This window comes from Salmo salar, chromosome ssa14 (assembly GCF_905237065.1).
Source record: "Salmo salar chromosome ssa14, Ssal_v3.1, whole genome shotgun sequence".
NCBI lineage: Eukaryota > Metazoa > Chordata > Actinopteri > Salmoniformes > Salmonidae > Salmo > Salmo salar.
The window spans coordinates 13114325-13136078 of record NC_059455.1 but is presented as its reverse complement, the minus strand read 5'-3'; the positions used below and the strand labels follow the sequence as shown (position 1 = coordinate 13136078).

General features: G+C 42.5%; 1 protein-coding gene across 3 annotated transcripts in view; it reads right to left on the bottom strand.

Annotated features, from left to right (window-relative positions):
- LOC106568949 (phosphatidylinositol 3-kinase regulatory subunit beta) overlaps positions 1 to 21424 on the bottom strand; it is a 56379-nt gene extending 34955 nt beyond the window's left edge. For 2 of the 3 annotated variants that reach the window (XM_045693925.1, XM_014139821.2), the window contains exons 1-2: positions 21098 to 21424; positions 12380 to 13137 (exon numbers count right to left, since the gene is read on the bottom strand). In XM_045693925.1, the coding sequence (XP_045549881.1) occupies positions 12380 to 12686 (307 nt within the window). In that variant the 5' untranslated portion in view covers positions 12687 to 13137; positions 21098 to 21424. The remainder of the gene's footprint in view (positions 1 to 12379; positions 13138 to 21097) is intronic. The other variant, XM_014139822.2, reaches the window with a different exon arrangement.
- Positions 21425 to 21754: the final 330 nt, after the last annotated feature.

The following is a 21754-nucleotide window of genomic DNA, read 5'->3' as shown; positions in this document are numbered from 1 at the left end:
TCTGAATTAGGGATGCACGATATCGGAATTGGCCGATATTAGCTAAGAATGCTAACGGCGACATCGGCTCTATGTATAGTTTAACGCCGATGTGTAAAACCATTGTCAAAGCTGATGTGCATACCTGTATAACGTAGGTAGATGAAGTAATGACACCACGAAAAATAAAGCTCTACACGTGCAACAGGGAATTCCTAACCTAGCCCACAATGTCTGCTGTGTTAATCTATTTTGAAGTTTCAAAGGAAGATAACAAAAAGGCCATATGCAATGTTTGTGCTGCTATTATTTCCCGAGGGGCTAAAGTGAAACCTTTCAATACCACAAACCTAATTACTCATTTTAAAGTGCATCACCCCCAGACGTTCAGTGACTAAGAACAAAAGCAGAAAACTAAGTGCACACTTCCAACAACTAAACAAGTTAAAGTTGAGCAGTCATTTGAAAGAGTAAGAACATTTCAGCGAGAACTCAAAAGGTGAAATCCATTAACACCAAGATAATAGAATTCATTTCCCTTGACAATAAACCTTTCTCTGTCGTGGATGAGGTTGGCTTTCGCCGACTGGTCGAGCACCTCGACCCCTGTACACACTACCAAGTAGGAGCTATTTTTCAGTTGTTGCCCTACCAGAGTTACAGTATTGTTGAAACGCACATCCATGAGCTACTTGCTATGGACGTCACTGCTATTAGCTTCACGACTGACATTTGGATCAGCGATGTCATGAGCATGCCAAGTCTGACAGCAGTGGGTCGACGAAGGATTTCGTACTGAGGAAAGCAGTATTGCATGCTCAAGAATGTGCTGGTTCTCATACCGCTGCTGCCATTTCAATGGCATTTGAGAACATGTTTGAAACATGAACACACTCCTAGCTCCATTCGAAAAACTGACTCGAGAAATAAGCTCCATTTACACCTGGATCTTGCAGCTAGCTAGCTGCTAGCCGAGTGACTATTGGCTAACGTCGATCCCAGAGCAAACATCAATTATTCCGGAGCTAGCCAGCTGAAGAGTTCCATCAGCCACTCCTGGGCTACAATCACCTATCCGGACCCGTTTTATTGCCGATGCGGAGCCCCACCGGGCCTTCACGACTGGACTACCGACGTTATCTGCCCGAGGGAGTTATCCAACTGGCCCCTCCGAGACGTAACCTGAACGCCCATCTGCGGCCCGCTAATCGTTAGCTGTCTTATCGGCTGCTATCTGAATAGGTATATCGGACAATTTTCTTGGGCCACTATACCTATTTTGACAATTGGATTGGTCCCCTCTACCACACGGAACCCCACTAATCTACCGACGGAAACGCACGGGGTGGCTAAAAACAGACCATCTTCTGCCAGCTTGCTACCCATGGCCCGGCTAGCTGTCTGGATCGCAGTGACCCCAACCAACCTCACTACTCACTGGACCCTTATGATCACTCGGCTAAGCATGCCTCTCCTTAATGTCAATATGCCTTGTCCATTGCTGTTCTGGTTAGTGTTTATTGGCTTATTTCACTGTAGAGCCTCGAGCCCTGCTCATTATACCTTATCTAACCTCTCAGTTCCACCACCCACACATGCGATGACATCACCTGGTTTCAATGATGTTTCTAGAGACAATCTCTCTCTCATCATCACTCAATGCCTAGGTTTACCTCCACTGTATTCACATCCTTCCATACCTTTGTCTGTACATTATACCTTGAAGCTACTTTATCGCCCCCAGAAACCTGCTCCTTTTACTCTCTGTTCCGGACGTCCTAGATGACCAATTCTCATAGCTTTTATCCGTACCCTCATCCTACTCCTCCTCTGTTCCTCTGGCGATGTAGAGGTGAATCCAGGCCCTGCAGTGCCTAGTTCCACTCCTATTCCCCAGGCGCTCTCTTTTGATGACTTCTGTAACTGTAATAGCCTTGCTTTCATGCATGTTAACATTAGAAGCCTCCTCCCTAAGTTTGTTTTATTCACTGCTTTAGCACACTCTGCCAACCCGGATGTCCTAGCTGTGTCTGAATACTGGCTTAGGAAGACGACCAAAAACTCTGAAATCTCCATCCCAAACTACAACATTTTCAGACAAGATAAAACTGCCAAGAGGGCGGTGTTGCAATCTACTGCAGAGTTCTGTCCTACTATCCAGGTCTGTACCCAAACAATTTGAACTTCTACACCTCTCTAAAAACAAGTCTCTCACCGTTGCCGCCTGCTATAGACCACCCTCTGCTCCCAGCTGTGCTCTGGACACCATATGTGAACTGATTGCCCCCCATCTATCTTCAGAGCTCGTGCTGCTAGGTGACCTAAACTGGGACATGCTTAACACCCCAGCCATCCTACAATCTAAGCTTGATGCCCTCAATCTCACACAAATTATCAATGAACCTACCAGGTACCACCCCAAAGCCGTAAACACTGGCACCCTCATAGATATCATCCTAACCAACTTGCCCTCTAAATACACCTCTGCTGTTTTCAACCAAGATCTCAGCGATCACTGCCTGCATCCGTAATGGGTCAGCGGTCAAACGACCTCCACTCATCACTGTCAAACGCTCCCTGAAACACTTCAGCGAGCAGGCCTTTCTAAATCGACCTGGCCCGGGTATCCTGGAAGGATATTGACCTCATCCCACCAGTAGAGGATGCCTGGTTATTCTTTAAAAGTGCCTTCCTCATCATCTTAAATAAGCATGCCCCATTCAAGAAATTTAGAACCAGGAACAGATATAGCCCTTGGTTCTCTCCAGACCTGACTGCCCTTAACCAACACAAAAACATCCTGTGGCGTTCTGCATTAGCATCGAACAGCTCCCGTGATATCCAGCTTTTCAGGGAAGTTAGAAACCAATATACACAGGCAGTTAGAAAAGCCAAGGCTTGCTTTTTCAAGCAGAAATTTGCTTCCTGCAACACAAACTCAAAAAAGTTCTGGGACACTAAAGTCCATGGAGAATAAGAGCACCTCCTCCCAGCTGCCCACTGCACTGAGGATAGGAAACTATCACCACCGATAAATCCACTATAATTGAGAATTTCAATAAGCATTTTTCTACGGCTGGCAAGGCTTTCCACCAGGCTACCCCTACCCCGGTCAACAGCACTGCACCCCCCACAGCAACTCGCCCAAGCCTTCCCCATTTCTCCTTCTCCCAAATCCAGTCAGCTGATGTTCTGAAAGAGCTGCAAAATCTGGACCCCTACAAATCAGCCGGGCTAGACAATCTGGACCCTTTCTTTCTAAAATGATCTGCCAAAATTGTTGCAACCCCTATTATTGGAAAGCAGCTGCGGTCATCCCCCTCTTCAAAGGGGGTGGGACACTCTTGACCCAAACTGTTACAGACCTATATCTATCCTACCCTGCCTTTCTAAGGTCTTCGAAAGCCAAGTCAACAAACAGATTATCGACCATTTTGAATCCCACCGCACCTTCTCCGCTATGCAATCTGGTGTCAGAGCTGGTCATGGGTGCACCTCTGCCACGCTCAAGGTCCTAAACGATATCATAACTGCCATCGATAAGAGACAATACTGTGCAGCTGTATTCATCGACCTGGCCAAGGCATTTGACTCTGTCAATCACCACATCTTCATTGGCAGACTCAATAGTCTTGGTTTCTCAAATGATTGCCTCGCCTGGTTCACCAACTACTTCTCTGATAGAGTTCAGTGTGTCAAATCGGAGGGCCTGTTGTCCGGACCTCTGGCAGTCTCTATGGGGGTACCAAAGTGTTCAATTCTTGGGCCGACTCTCTTCTCTGTATACATCAATGATGTCGCTCTTGCTGCTGGTGAGTCTCTGATCCACCTCTACGCAGATGACACCATTCTGTATACATCTGGCCCTTCTTTGGACACTGTATTAACAACCCTCCAGACGAGCTTCAATGCCATACAACTCTCCTTCCGTGGCCTCCAACTGCTCTTAAATACAAGTAAAACTAAATGCATGCTCTTCAACCGATCGCTGCCTGCACCTGCCCGCCCATCCAGCATCACTACTCTGGACGGTTCTGACTTAGAATATGTGGACAACTACAAATACCTAGGTGTCTGGTTAGATTGTAAACTCTCCTTCCAGACTCACATCAAACATCTCCAATCCAAAGTTAAATCTAGAATTGGCTTCCTATTTCACAACAAAGCATCCTTCACTCATGCTGCCAAACATACCCTCGTAAAACTGACTAACCTACCGATCCTCGACGATGTCATTTACAAAATAGCCTCCCAATACCCTGCTCAATAAATTGGATGCAGTCTATCACAGTGCCATCGGTTTTGTCACCAAAGCCCCATATACTACCCACCACTGCGACCTGTACGCTCTTGTTGGCTGGCCCTCGCTTCATACTCGTCGCCAAACCCACTGGCTCCAGGTCATCTACAAGACCCTGCTAGGTAAAGTCCCCCCTTATCTCAGCTCGCTGGTCACCATAGCAGCACCCACCTGTAGCACTCGCTCCAGCAGGTATATCTCTCTGGTCACCCCAAAGCCAATTCCTCCTTCGGCCGCCTCTCCTTCCAGTTCTCTGCTGCCAATGACTGGAACAAACTACAAAAATCTCTGAAACACTTCTCCCTCACTAGCTTTGAGCACCAGCTGTCAGAGCCAGCTCACAGGTTACTGCACCTGTACATAGCCCATCTATAATTTAGCCCAAACAACTACCTCTTCCCCTACTGTATTTATTTATTTATTTAGCTCCTTCGCACCCCATTATTTCTACTTTGCACTTTCTTCCACTGCAAATCTACCATTCCAGTGTTTTACTTGCTATATTGCATGTTCTTCGCCACCGTGGCCTTTCTTACCTTTACCTCCCTTTATCTCACCTCATATTGTACATACAGTCAATAGTACAGTAGAAAAATGAGTCTGTTTTACTCCATGTGTAACTCTGTGTTGTTGTACGTTTCAAACTGCTTTGCTTTATCTTGGCCAGGTCGCAATTGTAAAATGAGAACTTGTTCTCAACTTGCCTACCTGGTTAAATAAAGGTTAAATAAAACATTTTTTTAAACTGCGTCTGCAGCAGACATAATACCCTCTGTCATGGTATTGAAACGCCTGCCCAACAAAACTGCCCACACAGACCGTCGGGTTAAAACTTGCAAAAGTACTCTACTAGAGGCTGTGAACAAGGGATTGGGTGACATTCTCTCTGAGCCTCTTTACTGTGTCGCCACCATGCTCGATGCTAGGTACGAGGACCGCTACTTCGATGCAGACAAGAAACAGGGTTTACGTGAAATGTTACAGACACAGCTGGACAAGATGGAAACGGACACAGTGACAGTGCGCACCGAGGAAGAGGACTCACGATAGATGAGGCCACGGACCGACATAGTTGAAACTTCCCTGATTGACATGTATGATGAAATCAGCTTCATTAAATAGTACCTGCAAAACACCAGTCTCAACGTCAACAGTGAAGAGGCAACTCCGGGATGCTGGCCTTCTAGGCAGAGTTGCAAAGAAAAATCCATATCTCAGACTGGCCAATAAAATGAAAAGATTAAGATGGGCAAAAGAACACAGACACTGGACAGAGGAACTGCCTAGAAGGCCAGCATCCCAGTGTCGCCTCTTCACCGTTTACGTTGAGACTGGTGTTTAACGGGTACTATTTCATGAAGCTGCCAGTTGAGGACTTGTGAGGCGTCTGTTTCTCAAACTAGACACTAATGTACTTGTCCTCTTGCTCAGTTGTGCACCGGGGTCTCCCACTCTTTCTATTCTGGTTAGAGACAGTTTGTGCTGTTCTGTGAAAGGAGTAGTACAAAGCATTGTATGAGATCTTCAGTTTCTTGGCAATTTCTCACATGGAATAGCCTTCATTTCTCAGAACAAGAATAGACTGACGAGTTGCATAATAAAGTTATTTGTTTCTGGCCATTTTGAGACTGTAAATCAAACCCACAAATGCTGATGCTCCAGATACTCAACTAGTCTAAAGGCAAATTTTATTGCTTCTTTAATCAGAACAACAGTTTTCAGCTGTGCTAACAATTGCAAAAGGGTTTTCTAATGATCAATTAGCCTTTTAAAATGATAAACTTGGATTAGCTAACTCAACATGCCATTGGAACACAGGAGTGATGGTTGCTGAAAATGGGCCTCTGTACGCCTATGTAGATATTCCATAAAAAAATGTTTTTTTAAAAGCCGTTTCCAGCTACAATAGTCAATTACAACATTAACAATGTCTACACTGTATTTCTGATCAATTTGGTGTTATTTTTTTCTTTGAGATTTTTTTGTTGCTTTTCTTTCAAAAACAAGGACATTTCTAGGTGACCCCAAACGTTTGAACAGTAGTGTGTGTGTGTGTGTGTGTGTGACACACACACACACGGAGTAGTAATTAAAAAAATATTTTAAACACTATTGCACACAGTGAGTCAATGTAACCTAAGACTTGTTTTAAGAACATTTTATTTATGCTTGCCATAAGAAAAGTGTTTAATACTTATTGACACAAGACATTTCATCTTTTCACTTTTAATGACATTTGTAAACATGTGGGAAGTCAAGGGGTATGAATACTTTCTGAAGGCACTGTACATATGAGAAAAAAAAGTGTACACAACGAGTAGGCTTCACTCGGTCAATCTATTCACACAACTAGGGCCTCCATTTCTTGAGGAAGATAAAATCTGTAAAATGTGGACCTACCCATTCCTAATCTACAATGGATTGTTGGTGCTGTGCCAAGCACTACTCCCTCCCTTCTGGCTCCACTGTCTCTGTTGGCAGAGCATTTGGCATGACTCCCCAGCTCTACCCAAATCAGAGAAATCTCTGCTGCCCAACTGGTTTCCTCTCACCGATCATCAACTCTGAGGAGGACCTCTCCTGACAACCCAGTCTGACCTAGGTCTATACATTTACAAGGACTGGGAAGTGCCAGGGATCTCACGGTGCGATATTGTCGGGATACTTATGTATTGCAATTCCCACAATTCTATATTCAATGTGATTTGATACTGCGATTTTATTGCAATGATGTTCCAAACATATGGCTCACTATACTGCCCTACCAAACAAAAAGGCAGTAACTGCTCATAGCGTGGAACTGAGAAAAATTGCTTTTATTTACCTTGGTTTTACAGTAACTTTATGCAGTTACTGCTAACATGACCCCCATATTCTTCAAAACACAATAGAGGCAGGATACTTGTCCACATGATGAAGCATGTATTTAATGTAACAAAAATGACTAACTCTTTTTCAACCAAATGAGCAGTTACTGCCTTTTTGCTTGGTAGGGCAGTACAGGTTCGCTGCAGAGAGACGAGAGAGCATGAGAAAATTTGTTTTGATCAGTCATGGAAATAAAAGTGCTGAAAACATGTTAGCTCAGCATTTAGAAAGAAGATGAAGAACAAGCTTTAGGATGAAAAAAAAATACTGGATTTATGGCACAAGAACTGCTGTCTAGCGCTAGCTACCGCCACCTAGCAACAACCAAAAAGTATCCAAAATGATTGACTCCCTTGATAAAGATGAGCAAAAAAAAGACAGTATAAAATACAAACACTAAGCTGTATTCTATGAAAAAAAGGGGCAAATTATATTATACTAATACAATTTCTCAGAGAATTATAAACTCAGCAAAAAAAAGGAAACGTCCCCGTTTCAGGACCCTGTCTCTCAAAGATAATTTGTAAAAATCCAAATAACTTCACAGATCTTCATTGTAAAGGGTTTAAACACTGTTTCCCATGCTTGTTCAATGAACCATAAACAATTAATGAACATGCACCTGTGGAACGGTCATTAAGACACTAACAGCTTACAGATGTTAGGCAATTAAGGTCACAGTTATGAAAACTTAGGACACTAAAGAGGCTTTTCTACTGACTCTGAAAAACACCAAAAGAAAGATGCCCAGGGTCCCTGCTCATCTACGTGAACGTGCCTTAGGCATGCTGCAAGGAGGCATGAGGACTGCAGATGTGGCCAGGGCATTAAACTGCAATGTCCGTACTGTGAGACGCCTAAGACAGCGCTACAGGGAGACAGGACGGACAGCTGATCGTCCTCGCAGTACATCCGAACATCACACCTGCGGGACAGGTACAGGATGGCAACAACAACTGCCCGAGTTACACCAGGAACGCACAATACCTCCATCAGTGCTCAGACTGTCCGCAATAGGCTGAGAGAGGCTGGACGGAGGGCTTGTAGGCCTATTTGTAAGGCAGGTCCTCACCAGACATCACTGGCAACAACGTCGCCTATGGGCACAAACCCACCGTCGCTGGACCAGACAGGACTGGCAAAAAGTGTTCTTCACTGACGAGTCGCGGTTTTGTCTCACCTGGGGTGATGGTCGGATTCGCGTTTATCGTCAAAGGAATGATCGTTACACCGAGGCCTGTACTCTGGAGTGGGATCGATTTGGAGGTGGAGGGTCCATCATGGTCTGGGGCGGTGTGTCACAGCATCATCGGACTGAGCTTGTTGTCATTGCAGGCAATCCCAACGCTGTGCGTTACAGGGAAGGCATCCTCCTCCCTCATATGGTACCCTTCCTGCAGGCTCATCCTGACATGACCCTCCAGCATGACAATGCCACCAGCCATACTGCTCGTTCTGTGCGTGATTTCCTGCAAGACAGGAATGTCAGTGTTCTGCCATGGCCAGCGAAGAGCCCGGATCTCAATCCCATTGAGCACGTCTGGGACCTGTTGGATCGGAGGGTGAGGGCTAAGGCCACCCCCCCCCCGGGCAACTTGCAGGTGCCTTGGTGGAAGAGTGGGGTAACATCTCACAGCAAGAACTGGCAAATCTGATGCATTCATTACACTGCAGTACTTAATGCAGCTGGTGTCTTTAACAAGGCCCCAGGGACCAGTGGAATCAAAATAGCCCCATAACAAAGATCCACCACCAGTAAGTATTAGGAACTTTTCTGCATAAGCCTCCGTTTTTTCCCAACACCAAACATACCAATGGGGTGCGTGGCATAAGAGCTCTATTTTCATGTCGTTAAGCGTACTTTACCAAGTACCAGGACAATTTGGCCAGAAAACCTGGTTGCCTCTGCCAGGAGGCTGAAACTTGGCTGCAAGTGGATCTTTCAGCAAGACAATGACCCCAAGCACACGTCAAAAACCACAAAGAAATGGTTAAATTGACCACAAAATCAATTTAAGTCACAAAAGTCTCCGGACTTGAAACCCACTGAAAACCTGTGGTTTGAATTGATCCCTCTTAAAAATGTGTTCTCCAATCGCAAAACGTTTGAGGAAAAGTGTCAATTTTGACCCCTAACTTTGAGGAAAAAAAGTATTACTTTTATTACTATGTATGTATGTATGTATGTATGTATGTATGTATGTATGTATGTATGTATGTATGTATGTATGTATGTATGTATGTATGCATGTAACAAAAATATAAAAAAACGCAACAATTCTATTGAGTTACAGTTCATATAAGGAAATCAGTCAATTTAAATGAAGAAATTAGGCCCTAATCTATGGATTTCACATGACTGGGCAGGGGCACAGCCATATGCAAATTTCAAGATCTTTGAAGGTTTCTTCAAGTGCAGTTGCAAAAACCATGAAACACTGATGAAACTGGCTCTCATGAGGACCGCCACAGGAAAGGAAGACCCAGAGTTACCTCTGCTGCAGAGGATAAATTAGAGTTACCAGCCTCAGAAATTGCAGCCCAAATAAATCCTTCACAGAGTTCAAGTAACAGACACATCAACATCACCTTTTCAGAGGAGACTGTAAAATCAGGCCTTTGTGGTCAAATTGCTGCAAAGAAACCACTGCCTAAGGACAACAATAAGAAAAAGAGACTTGCTTGGGACAAGAAACACGGTGGAAATCTGTCCTTTGGTCTAATGAGTCCAAATTTGAGATTTTTGTCTACAACTCCATGTCTTTGTGACATAGAGTATGTGAACGGATGATCTCAGCATGTGTGGTTCCCACCGTGAAGCATGGAGGAGGTGTGATGGTGCTTTGCTGGTGACACTGTCTGTGATTTATTTACAATTCAAGGCACACCTAACCAGCATGGCTATCGCTGCAGAATGCTGTGGTACGCCATCCCATCTGGTTTGAGCTTAGTGGGACTATCATTTGTTTTTCAACAGGACAATGACCCAACACACCTCCAGGCTGTGTAAGGGCTATTTGACCAAGAAGGAGTGATGGAGTGCTGCATCAGATGACCTGGCCTCCACAGTCACCCGACCTCAACCCAATTGAGATGGTTTGGGATGAGTTGGACCGCAAAGTGAAGGAAAAGCAGCCAATAAGTGCTCAGCATATGTGGGAAATCCTTCAAGACGGTTGGAAAAGCATTCCAGGTGAAGCTGGTTGAGAGAATGCCAAGTGTGCAAAGCTGTCATCAAGGCAAAGGGTGGCTACTTTGAACAATCTCAAATATATTTTGATTTGTTTAACATTTTTTTGGTTACTAAATAATTCCATATATATGTGTAGTTATAACATAGTTGTGATGCCTTCACTAGTTTTCTACAATGTAGAACATAGTCAAGATAAAAAAATTGAATGAGTAGGTGTCCAAACTTTTGACTGGTACTGCATCTATAACAAATCGATACTTGGGAGTCAAAGTATCGATATAATATCATCCAAAATTATACCCCCCCCAAAATTCACTCCAGCTTACCCTTAAGCTCTACCATTGCTTATTTTCAACTAAAACATTCATCATGTTCATTTCCAGGTAGCATAATAAAATGCTTTCAGGATTCCAGTTAAAATGTCACGCATGACAGATGAGTTCGCAGCAGGCCTGTACTCGGGCTAAATAGGCCTGCACTGGCATGCTTACCAAATGAGTGAACACGAATTACAAATGAGTCACTGTACAGCCTAAGTGACGAAAACCTAAATCGCGAAAACGACAGGCAATTCAAAGTTCATGATGTGTTGGGAGATGGTGCTAAGCGCATCTTTCACTAAAGGGCAGAAGGGAGCTTTGGGGGAACATTACTTTTGACAGAGAAGGAATGTGTATTTTCATCCAGACACAAATCACATAAGTGGCCAGATTTCTTTTTTTTTTTTGTATTCATTTTGGCCCGATGAACCACTGGCATTCCTAATAAAGAACGAATGCGAGGGAGTGAGAGAGAAAACTAGGAGTGGAGAAGAACTAGTAAATGCATAAGTTGGCCTTGCTGAGGAAGGGCCAAAGCCAAGTGTATATTTGAGTTGGCCAGGCACCTCAGTAAAAATACTTCATGAATTTATATTAAATCATCCATATATTTATGCAGTAATATAGTAGTTGCGAGATTAAATGGCCGGAGAGTTTATCGCTTGGTGAAACAATGTGATATTATGTTCCCTGACAATTTGGCTTATTCATAATAAATTAAACTGGAACATTCCTGTACTCAGGAGCAGCCCATTAGAAATGCAAACTCAGTTCCTAAATGACTTAATAACCTCTCATATGTGTATAGGGAGTTTAGTCAAATCAGTGTAATGGGTATATAAAAAGTTTGCGTCGTACCATAAAGCTAGGGTTGGTGGATATAGTTAGTTGAAAAATGTCGACCGTTATTGAACATCTACATCATACGATCCAAATAAAGTCAGTAATGGGCTCTGGGTCACAACACGGTTGATTGCAACTCAATCCTATCCTTCGCAGGAGAGTTGAATGGAGGGTCAAGGCAAAATATACAAGATAGTCTGAAGAAAACTTGACCAAGAGAGTCAGGTCAGTAACTGGATTAGGTTCAAATGAGCATTTGTTAGTTGTGTTTGGAATGAGGGAAAGGCCTATGACAGCTCTTTAGGGTAGATTAGAAGGGTCAGTGTGCGGTCACAGTAAAACGTCAAAGCTTTCGACAACTCCAAAAACAATAAGCTTCCCTGTAGCTCAGTTGGTAGAGCATGGTGTTTGCAACACCAGGGTTGTGGGTTCGATTCCCACGGGGGGCCAGCACAGAAAAAAAAATGAAATGTATGCATTCACTACTGTAAGTCGCTCTGGATAAGAGCGTCTGCTAAATGACTAAAATGTAAATGTAAATAAGCTAAGAGCAGGGCAAACCAACACTTTCTTCCAGACAAATATCATTAGTAGCCAATATTAACATTTTCTAACAAATATGGGCTTTGCAAATTATTTCTGTTCCCTTTCAAAAAACACTGCTGGAGATTGTAACAATTTCGAGAGGAATGCACAACTCTCCTTGATGTTGAAGGGCAACTTCATTGGAGTATCAATCAACATCTCAAAAATATTTTTAGGACAGAAAATATTCATACAAACTAAAATGCTGGTGACATATCTCTGAAGAAACAATCAATCAATAAAACAGAATATGAGAAATCCATAGTGAAATATATTGGCTTCAGGCTTTACCTTGTTGTGGCTCAGGCCCCGGGGCTGCTGGGAGGGGTCTTTGGGAGCGAGGCTGACTGGGTGGCGGTGCCATCCTCACGGGGCCCACGAACTGGACATATGTCCCTGGGAAGTCCCCCCTCTGCTTAGTGCGTTCGTTGAAGCCCAGCAGCCAGCCCAGGAGCTCGGGACGCTCCTCATCCCACTCCTTGAAGTCCAGGGAGGCCTTGCTGACGGTCAGAATGTCCCCGGGCTGCAGGTCAATGTCCTCCTCCAAGTCCTTGGTGTAGATGTAGAGGGCACGATATTGGAAACCATCGACCGCCATTATAAGAAACCGATAAAAGCTGCCGAAGACGCAGAGGATGCGAAAGTCGGCCCAATGCTACGGCAACCAGGAAACGATGATGATTTTGCTTGGAGTAGTGGTCGTTTAGGGCCAAAGAACTATCAACTGAAGCTTAGAAGCATTGCTGAAATGGTCGAGTCTATACAGCAAGGTAGGTAAGGTGCTCCTGCCTTAGAGCTGGCCGGTGTTGGCGCAGTGGAGCACTTTCCTCAGCTTGATACCACGGTTTAACCAAATGATGGAGCAGAGGGACAGCGTTGGCAACATGCTCCTTCAAGCAGCAAAAACGAGCTAGACAGCTCGAAACCTAACTGAGGCCCAGTGTTGGTCTCTTCAGTCAACCTCTGTCGTCTGTGGGGGTGGAGGCATAGTAGGACAGTCCAACAGTCGTTGATTTTCTCAGGCTCCTCACGTTCTGGACAGTGACAACCTGCAGTGCACAGAGAAAAAAAAAATACAAAAAGTGGGCTTCTAGTGGAAAATACATAGATAATGTCAAAAATAATACGTACGTTAAATTTAAGACATTATCCTACAGTATGTATTCTACAGATACGCAGTAGCCTACAATAAGCAAAGCATCCCTGTGTCACCGCCGCAAAGCATGAAAACGCAGTGCAACGCGTTTGTGCAATCCTGTTTGGGATGGAAGGATCGGCTGATGCTACTGCGTCATAACTTTCCACAGACTCCCCAAATCAGATTGCATCACATTTTCGAATCTCAATTTGAAACAACTATTTTGAAATAAGTCACATCACTATACCGCAGTTCTCTCAATAAAAATCGGTGATGCTCTGAAAAGGATCACATGGATAAATACGTGTGCAATAGCAAACGTTAGAATCAGGAAATAAGACGAGCCTTACAGTTTTAAAGCATCAAAATCAAAGGATGCAGTTTCACTTGTGACCGTTTTTGATTATGGGAAAAGGGGTTATTATGACCCACTTAAGACTGTTCTGCTGCTTAAGAAATATTTTGTCAGCCTTCTCAAAAAAGTTGCCTAATCGTGCCAAAACCCTTCAATGCAACAAGATTGAAAGAAAGACCTTTCGATGCAAGATGCGCCTTGCTCTTATAATCTGATATAATTCATTGCAGAAAAACATCTTTTGCATGCATTCATTCATACTTGCTTCATTTCAGTCAATATGGTAAATAAGGTCCTCAACGGCTATGTAGACCCAGCATTACATCACGGTTTTTCAGATCTCACCTAGGCCTAATAAATTATTCAAGACTAGTTAAGTGTCAAAATCTTACATTTTGTCAGTTAAGTCAGAGCCACAGTAGGAAAATCCTATCTTAAAACATGAAGACCTAGACGGCTGTATCCACGGTCAAAAGACAAATTGTCAATTACCTTTGTTTTTGCGTACTGTAGCTTCAGCAAGAGTGAAGCAAAAATATTTTGAAAAGCGACCAAGTCAAAAACGGCAACTGTGCCTCAGAGAGACATTAGGCTTTCAGTCTAGTGTTTGGTCCCACAATGTAAGGCGAGATTAAATCTCCTTTTTCCCCCCTGGATGAATTGATGACAAAAAGAAAATCAAAAGACAGAGGGGTTGTAATGGAGGGGTTGGGCTTGCGACTCAGGAAATAAGAGCTCAGCAGCCACCAGAGTTTTTGGGGCATCGCTCGAAAACGTCAAAATAAACTAAACTACTCGCTGTGATGCCCGGTTTAGAGCAGTAAAGTATGTTGAGTGGATATGATAGGTTGCTGCTAAAGTCTAAATAACAGGAAAAATTCAAACTGTACACCTCTCTCTTCATATCCGGGGGTATGCGCACTTCAACCCTCAGACAAACTCCCCACTTGAAAAGCGAGCAAACATTCTCGTAATAGTCTGTCCTAATAGCACCGCTATAAAACGTTAAATAGTTATCATGATTACAGGACGTACCGTTGGGCAACACTACTCACCCCACTTTTGGGCAGAGAGAAACTGGAGAGACTCACCAAGGCTCTCTGTCTGACATCCTCGGTGTCAAAAAAAAGAAGAGTTGCCAGGGTAGACAAGTGGCACTGGCATACCCAACCACAGCCGGCAATCCCCCTCCCCTTGCGTCTCCCCCCTCCCCTTGCGTCTCCCCCCTGCCAAAAAATTCCATTCCTCTGCCATTTTGTTTGTTTATATTCACAATCTTGCAGAAGACAACTGCAATCATCCCGCACTCCGTGGTGGTCCACTTCAGCATTTTATTCCACAGCAAAAAAAAAAAAAAAAAATAAAAAGTGCTGCAACTAATACCAGTTGAATGGAGAATCATCTCTGTTACAATCCTACACATGGAGTGCAGCCCACATTTCAAGGCAGCAGCTGGCAGGCTGGTCGTCACTGGATCCATCCCTTTTTTCCCCCCTCACTTTTATTCAGTCTAGAGATGACACACTTTGCTATCAGGAGAGCCCAAATGGCTGAGGGAGACCACAGAAAATAATTAATGAATAAAAAGGCAATAAACTCACTGTTGCTAGAGAGAGGGAAACTAAGTCTGGCCTCTCATTGGCTGCTGTTTGGCCATGTGCTCCAGAGTCACCAGAGAAGCTCAGGCAAATCAAGGAAATGTTCTAATATTAGAAAATGTATCTAGGCAGTGATCAAGCTCCTGACCCAAACCACTCCACCTTTTTTACACTGCACTTTTTTTGCATCCTCAAAGACTGACTCTGTTATTTGATTAAAATATATGCAGTATGATCAAATATATATATTCATGAGAAAAAATTATTATACAGACAATTATTGTCTGGTGCTGCAATATAATGTAAGCTATATTTTACCATTACCAGGAAAGGACAATCAAAATTAAAAGAACAGGTTATTCTGGGGAAGTAGATAAAGGGCTTCATTCCCAAAATCCAGAAGTATCCCTTCGCACTTACAAATTTGTAACATATTGTACAAATTGGAATTCGCAACGTTTCATAACAATTAGTGTTGAATTAGAATTGATACCAAAACGATTTGACTGCAAAAAAAAGGCGTATTAGCCAAAGTCACAGAATGGCACTTGAGCCGGACAGATATTTTGAGTTCAATATCATTACATTGGACATTTTTGAATGCAATCAGCTTTATAAATCAGCAATATTTTGCATTATGTTAGCATATTATCACAAACAAGGTACTAGGGTCGTGAATTGATGCTGGCTTCAGCTGTAAGCTAGCAAAGAAAGTTAGCCTACAAAGCTGAAAGCTACCGGTCTTGCATTGTAGTGCTTTAGTCTGCACTGGACATTGTTCTGGGAGCAGTAATTAGCAGTTTCAACATTGCTACATGCCGTGTTGCATTATTCAAGTGTGTTAACTTCTGTGCATCATAAGTGGTGATGCAGCCCACACTCCCAGTGAGTTCAATGGTTCCTTACGGCAGGCTAAAGCTAGCAATGGGTAAGTGGAGCTGGCACTGTGCTCTCACGCTATAGGGGGACATCGGCTACGCTGACAGAACTTGATCCTGTCTCAAATCAGTCGATGGCATGATTCACATGACAATTATTTTATTCTTGTAATGAAACGTTTTTCCATGTTCTAGTATCGAAAAAGTACAGAAGTGTCGGTATACCGTGCAACACTAATAAGAATTGCAAAATGTTTGCAGGATGTAACATATCATACGAAATGGATGACGTACTATACAATTGTGCATCATTTTCGGGGACCCATTTTGGCTTGGGCACTACTTTCAAAACTACTGGCTTAAATGAAACAAAAGCTCTGGAGCATCAGAGGCAAGCCAATATATTTTGGTACATAATCATTGCAACTTCTGAGCAATTTTCAAACAGCTTTTTTCCCCTAAATAAGAAAATAGTAAAACATAATACCACCGTAAAGTAGGGATGGGCGTTTGAAATAATTTCACTATTCGAATATCAGTTTTTTGTTGTTGATTTATTTGCTTGTAAATGTATATTTGTAATATATATATATATATTTTTTTTTTTTAACTTACATTTTTTACCTGTGCACTGCAGCGGCTGCCACTATTGCTGCATCGGGTGAGCGGAAATGGGATATGTGAGGGGAATGGACAGGAAGGAAAGATACGCAGTAGCCAAGTCAACTTTGCTACAGCAAAGACTAGTTAACTTGTAGCAGCCACAATGTCATTGATCATCCCATATAACAGTGCCTGTCTTGACTGGAGAAGCCTAGAGAAGCTAGCTATCTAAGCTAGCCAGCTATATCTATCTAGGCTAATTGAGGATGGTCAGCGCTATCTGGGATCCTTGGGACATCCCTACCCTAAACCTAAGCTTAATCATAACCCTTACCTAACCTTAAAGATGCAATATGCTGAAATCGCTCTGCCATTTCCTGATTGCAAAATGTCGAAGTTCGCCTAATTTCAGTTTGTGACAATGCAAGCAGTCATTGCGTAGAGAATCACTGAACCATCTAAACCGCTGTATAATATATTTTCCATAACCAAAAATATTGTATTTTCAACTGGTGTACAAAACCAAAAGTAAGACACAAAAACTAAATTTAAGAACGGGAAGCATAGAAATAGCGCACATAGAACAGATCTTCCGCTTAGACTTTGAATGACAAATCTATAACTCACATTTCTATGTGAATTTGGTCAGCTTGTCCAAAAAGTTTAACCCTTAGCTTAACAATTTCAAATGTCAACTTAAAATGGGGTAGGGATGTCTCCCAGCACCATTCAGATTAAACAACAGCCTACCTTCAGTGGAAGAGAGCCTGTGACGCGAACACCGCTTTTGGTCATGCGCCTAACTGTTTACAGTCCCCGGTGAAACATATAGCAGATGCCTATAGCTAGTGCCAGTCTTTCTTCCAGATGAAGTTCTTGACAAAGTCAACAGACAACACATACCAATTTTGTTGGTGACAACTTTTGTCGCTAGCTAATATCTGGCTAGCAGCTAGCTACAGCAAGTGCTAGCTTGCTCTGAAATGGTTTCCACCTGGAATAGAAACAAGGCGACACTCCATCTTAACTCCTCCTCCAAATTTACTTGATTGGTTGAACAGTGCAGAAGAGAACCTCCTGACAATTATTTCCTCTCTGTCATGACCAGAATGTGGGGCATCCCGCTCAGGAGTTTCTTTAATGCCTGCTACGTTAGTTTTGTTGGTTGCGCGTAATAGCCTACTCCTTTTCATTTATCTAACTTTTAATTCCATTTTGCATTAGTGAACTCTCACTTTACTGCTACACATGGAACCGGTTTGACTGTAGTGCCGCTTTGGTTGGCCAACAAAAACAACAAGCTACACGTGTAAAGGCTACCAGTCTTTATGAGGCGCACATCAGGAAAAAATATATTCAAAAGTAAAAAATGTTTTATTAATTATGAATTTAAAGTGTCATGGTATATCCTTATATGTAACAATGTCACATGGATATTTTATTTCAATTTAGAAAAAGGCCTTTTTTCACTGTTAAAAATAGGCCTATAATTTCTCTCTCAAAAATTAACACTTACAAGTAATTGATTACTAACATCCGTTCGGATATTCTAATAAATCGTGCCCATCCCATATGTAAAGTGGTCCTGAACTGATCAAATACGGGTTGCTTTGGCTCCAGCTGGCTGTTTACAGCTCCCGTTAGTACTCAGCCTAACCTCAAAGCTACCTCCCAGTCCCCACTCAGGCTGCTGTACAGGACCGTTACTGGGGGTGAAAATACTGACAATACCCTTGTCGCTCACAGGGCCATGACATAATATTAAGCTATGATGTATTAAAGATGCTATTGACATATAAGCATCGGTAACAAATGGGTGCAACATCTTGCATAATATTTTATAATTACATTTCATAAAGCAAAATCTCTTTGTAGCTTTGTTTATTCCCTCAGTGTGTCTTTACTGTAAAACAATACAGCCAAGGGGAAATTACAAATAGGCCTAGTTAACATTAACATACTTTATATTTCATAAAAGAGAAATACACACCTCAGTGATGTTTTAATTTGTTATCTGGAGTGTGACCATTCATTTCATACACACAGTGTACAAAACATTAGGAACACTTCCTAAAATTGAGTTTGCACCCCTTTTTGCCCTGAGAACAGCCTCAAATTTGTTGGGGCATGGACTCTACAAGGTGTCGAAAGCGTTCCACAGGGACGCTGGCCCATGTTGACGCCAATGCTTGGCTGGATGTCTGATACACACGGGAAACAGTTGAGTGAAAAACGCAGCAGCATTGCAGTTCTTGACACACTCAAACCTCCTTGGTACCTACTACCATACCCCGTTCAAAGGCACTTACATTTTTTTGTCTTGCCCATTCACCCTCTGAATGACACACATACACAATCCATGTCTCAATTGTCTCGAGGCTTAAAAATCCTTCTTTAACCCGTCTCCTCCCCTTTATCTACACTGATTGAAGTGAATTTACCAGGTGACATCAATAGGGGATCAAAGCTTCCACCTGGTCAGTCTATATCATGGAAAGAGCTGGTGGTCCGAATGTTCTGTACACTCAATGTAGATGTAAATGCACTAATAGTGCAATAGTCATACACATTAATCTTTGCATTGGGGGGGTGACAACAACGACAGACAGGCAAACTGCGGTAATACTTCCCTAACAATTCCACATCAAAGCCTGAACCAACTATCAGTGCAGGCGACACGTTCTGTGTGTTCATCATTGCTTTTCATAACGGGCATTAACCCAATTCTCGAGTGAAAATGATCATTTCTGGAGACGGCCATTTCAGTGTAAGTATTTTAAAATGTCAGACAATGCTTGAACTAATATTTAAATGCACACCTGAGCCCCAGAACACAGCTAGTATGTAGGCCTAAACTAGAAATGACAATCATTCACCTTGTGGCCATCCGTCCGCTGGTAGACACCATATGCTAGTTGTGAATGTCAACAGTCTACAACATGATATAGCCTAGTAATATCTCATAAGCATATTTGAAATCTAATCCTTGTTACATTGTAGCAACATAAGGAACAGCACTAGGCCTATATGTTGCATAAGACCATTGCAGAAAACAGGCCTCTATAGCTAAATGCAGCAACAAAAGATCTGCACATTTTAAGGTAGGCCTACATAGAGCGGTGGCGCTTGCTAAGAGACAGTTGCCCTTAGGTGCACATCAGGGATCAGCTTACCTAACCCAGATCTGTAACTGTTTGTAGGTCAAATTCAAAATTGGCATGAGCAGCAGAATTTTGGGTGCTTTTTTATACCCTGGTTGAGAAAGGGCTTGCCCCTATCAGGGCACATATTTAATGTAAAACAAAAAAGGGGGAAAATATTTGCATAACTGGTATGCCATCAACTTGCTGTAATGGAGGAACTTGACGATTGTTTTGACCAGTTTTTTTCTGTCAAAATGAAAAAGCGACTTGGGGCTTCAACGACTTCTCACTAATGATTTTAAGTAGCTACATTAAACTGAATAAACACGAGCATGCCATAACACCTCAAGGGGTTCCTATATTTTCTTTAAAAACGAGATACAGACGTTAGAGGATGTCCTAACTGGAACTATTCAAAATATGTCGTTATATGTAGGCTAGTTATTTCTTTCTTATTTGTAAGTTACCCATTGTTACACTGTACATAAGTAACCTTTACCTTGCCCCAAGTACAGTGTAGCAATAAATTAATACAAAACGTAACATTACACTGTATTTTAGCAACTATCAATTATACAGTAATACGGTCACTTTAATGTAAAGTTTGACAGACATTTTTCCAAAACTGAATAGGCATTGTTGCCACAGACATGGGTGATCCTTCAAGTTTTGGAATCAATCCAAGAGAAATCTGTTGAGATGATTTGGCATAGAGACCTAAAAATAACACAAATGTGCAAAACAAACTACACTTTAAAATAACAAAAACACACCAACTATGTGGATTAAGAAATATTATAACGGTCCAAAATATAGCGTGCTGTCAGTTACAGTATATATTTTTCTCGCAGCAACGTTGCAAGTAAAACGAGCACATGAAACATTTCAGCTTCCAGAGATAGCTGTCGTGTTCGAGAAATTCGCAGCTGTAGCCATGTTTCTATACTGCATAAAAAAATGTAGCCAACAAAACAATGCAACATTCACGCACCATATGGGAACTCTGGAAAATATGGTTACAGTAGCTCGATTTGCTAGATTGAGATGTCAAGAGGCACACTAGATGCCAATAGAGTTGTCAATAGAGGCACACTAGATGTCAATAAAGGCTATTATTTTAACATTTAGCGTGCTATAAAAGTACAGAATACGACTTGTTGCAGTGTTCTTTAACAAGTTTATAGACATGTGCAAGTTCGTACTGCGTTGTGTGCGTAGGGCACTTCAAGCTCTTCCACCATTTTCCTGTTCAGTGGCCAGCACTGGAAATGTGCAAGAACTTGGAAAAACTCACCCGCATATATTTCTTCCAAATCTCGCTGTGGCGGCACTTTAACTGTTCAACACGTCGAAATGTAGACAGCTAATTTCCTTATCTTTCACCGTATCTTTCCCTCGATGCTTTAAAGTCTTCCACCTGCTTTGTTCACTCCTGATCCGCTTTCTTTCTTTCTCCCTTTCTTTCTTTTGCAGCACATAACTCTCAGCTCCCTACACAGCCATTTCCAGCACAGCACCGCGCATAAAAGGAGAATGCGTGGGAACTAATATGAACAGCGCGAAAATAAACGAACACAGTCGGAAAAGCACGAATCCCTGCAGGACAGGACACATATGCTTATTTTACATATTTCGAGATTCCCTAAAATCACGCCCCTTCGATACAGACTACGATTATTTCGTAGCGCGTTAGGAGAATTTGCGCAGCAGATTGGGAGAATTAACGTAGCAGGTTAGGCGAATTAGGTTAATGTTAGGAAAACGGTTAGGATTAGCAAAAATGCTCTCCTTACCTGTTACAAAGTCACTTGTATCTAAGTGGCGTTTTTTAGGGAGTCCCAAATAGTTCACCTCTCCTGAATTGAAGTATTTCAGTTATCCTAAAAATGCATCTTGACAGTACAGCCTGATCATGCCTGTTCACAACTGTGTTTTATAATTATTGTGAAAT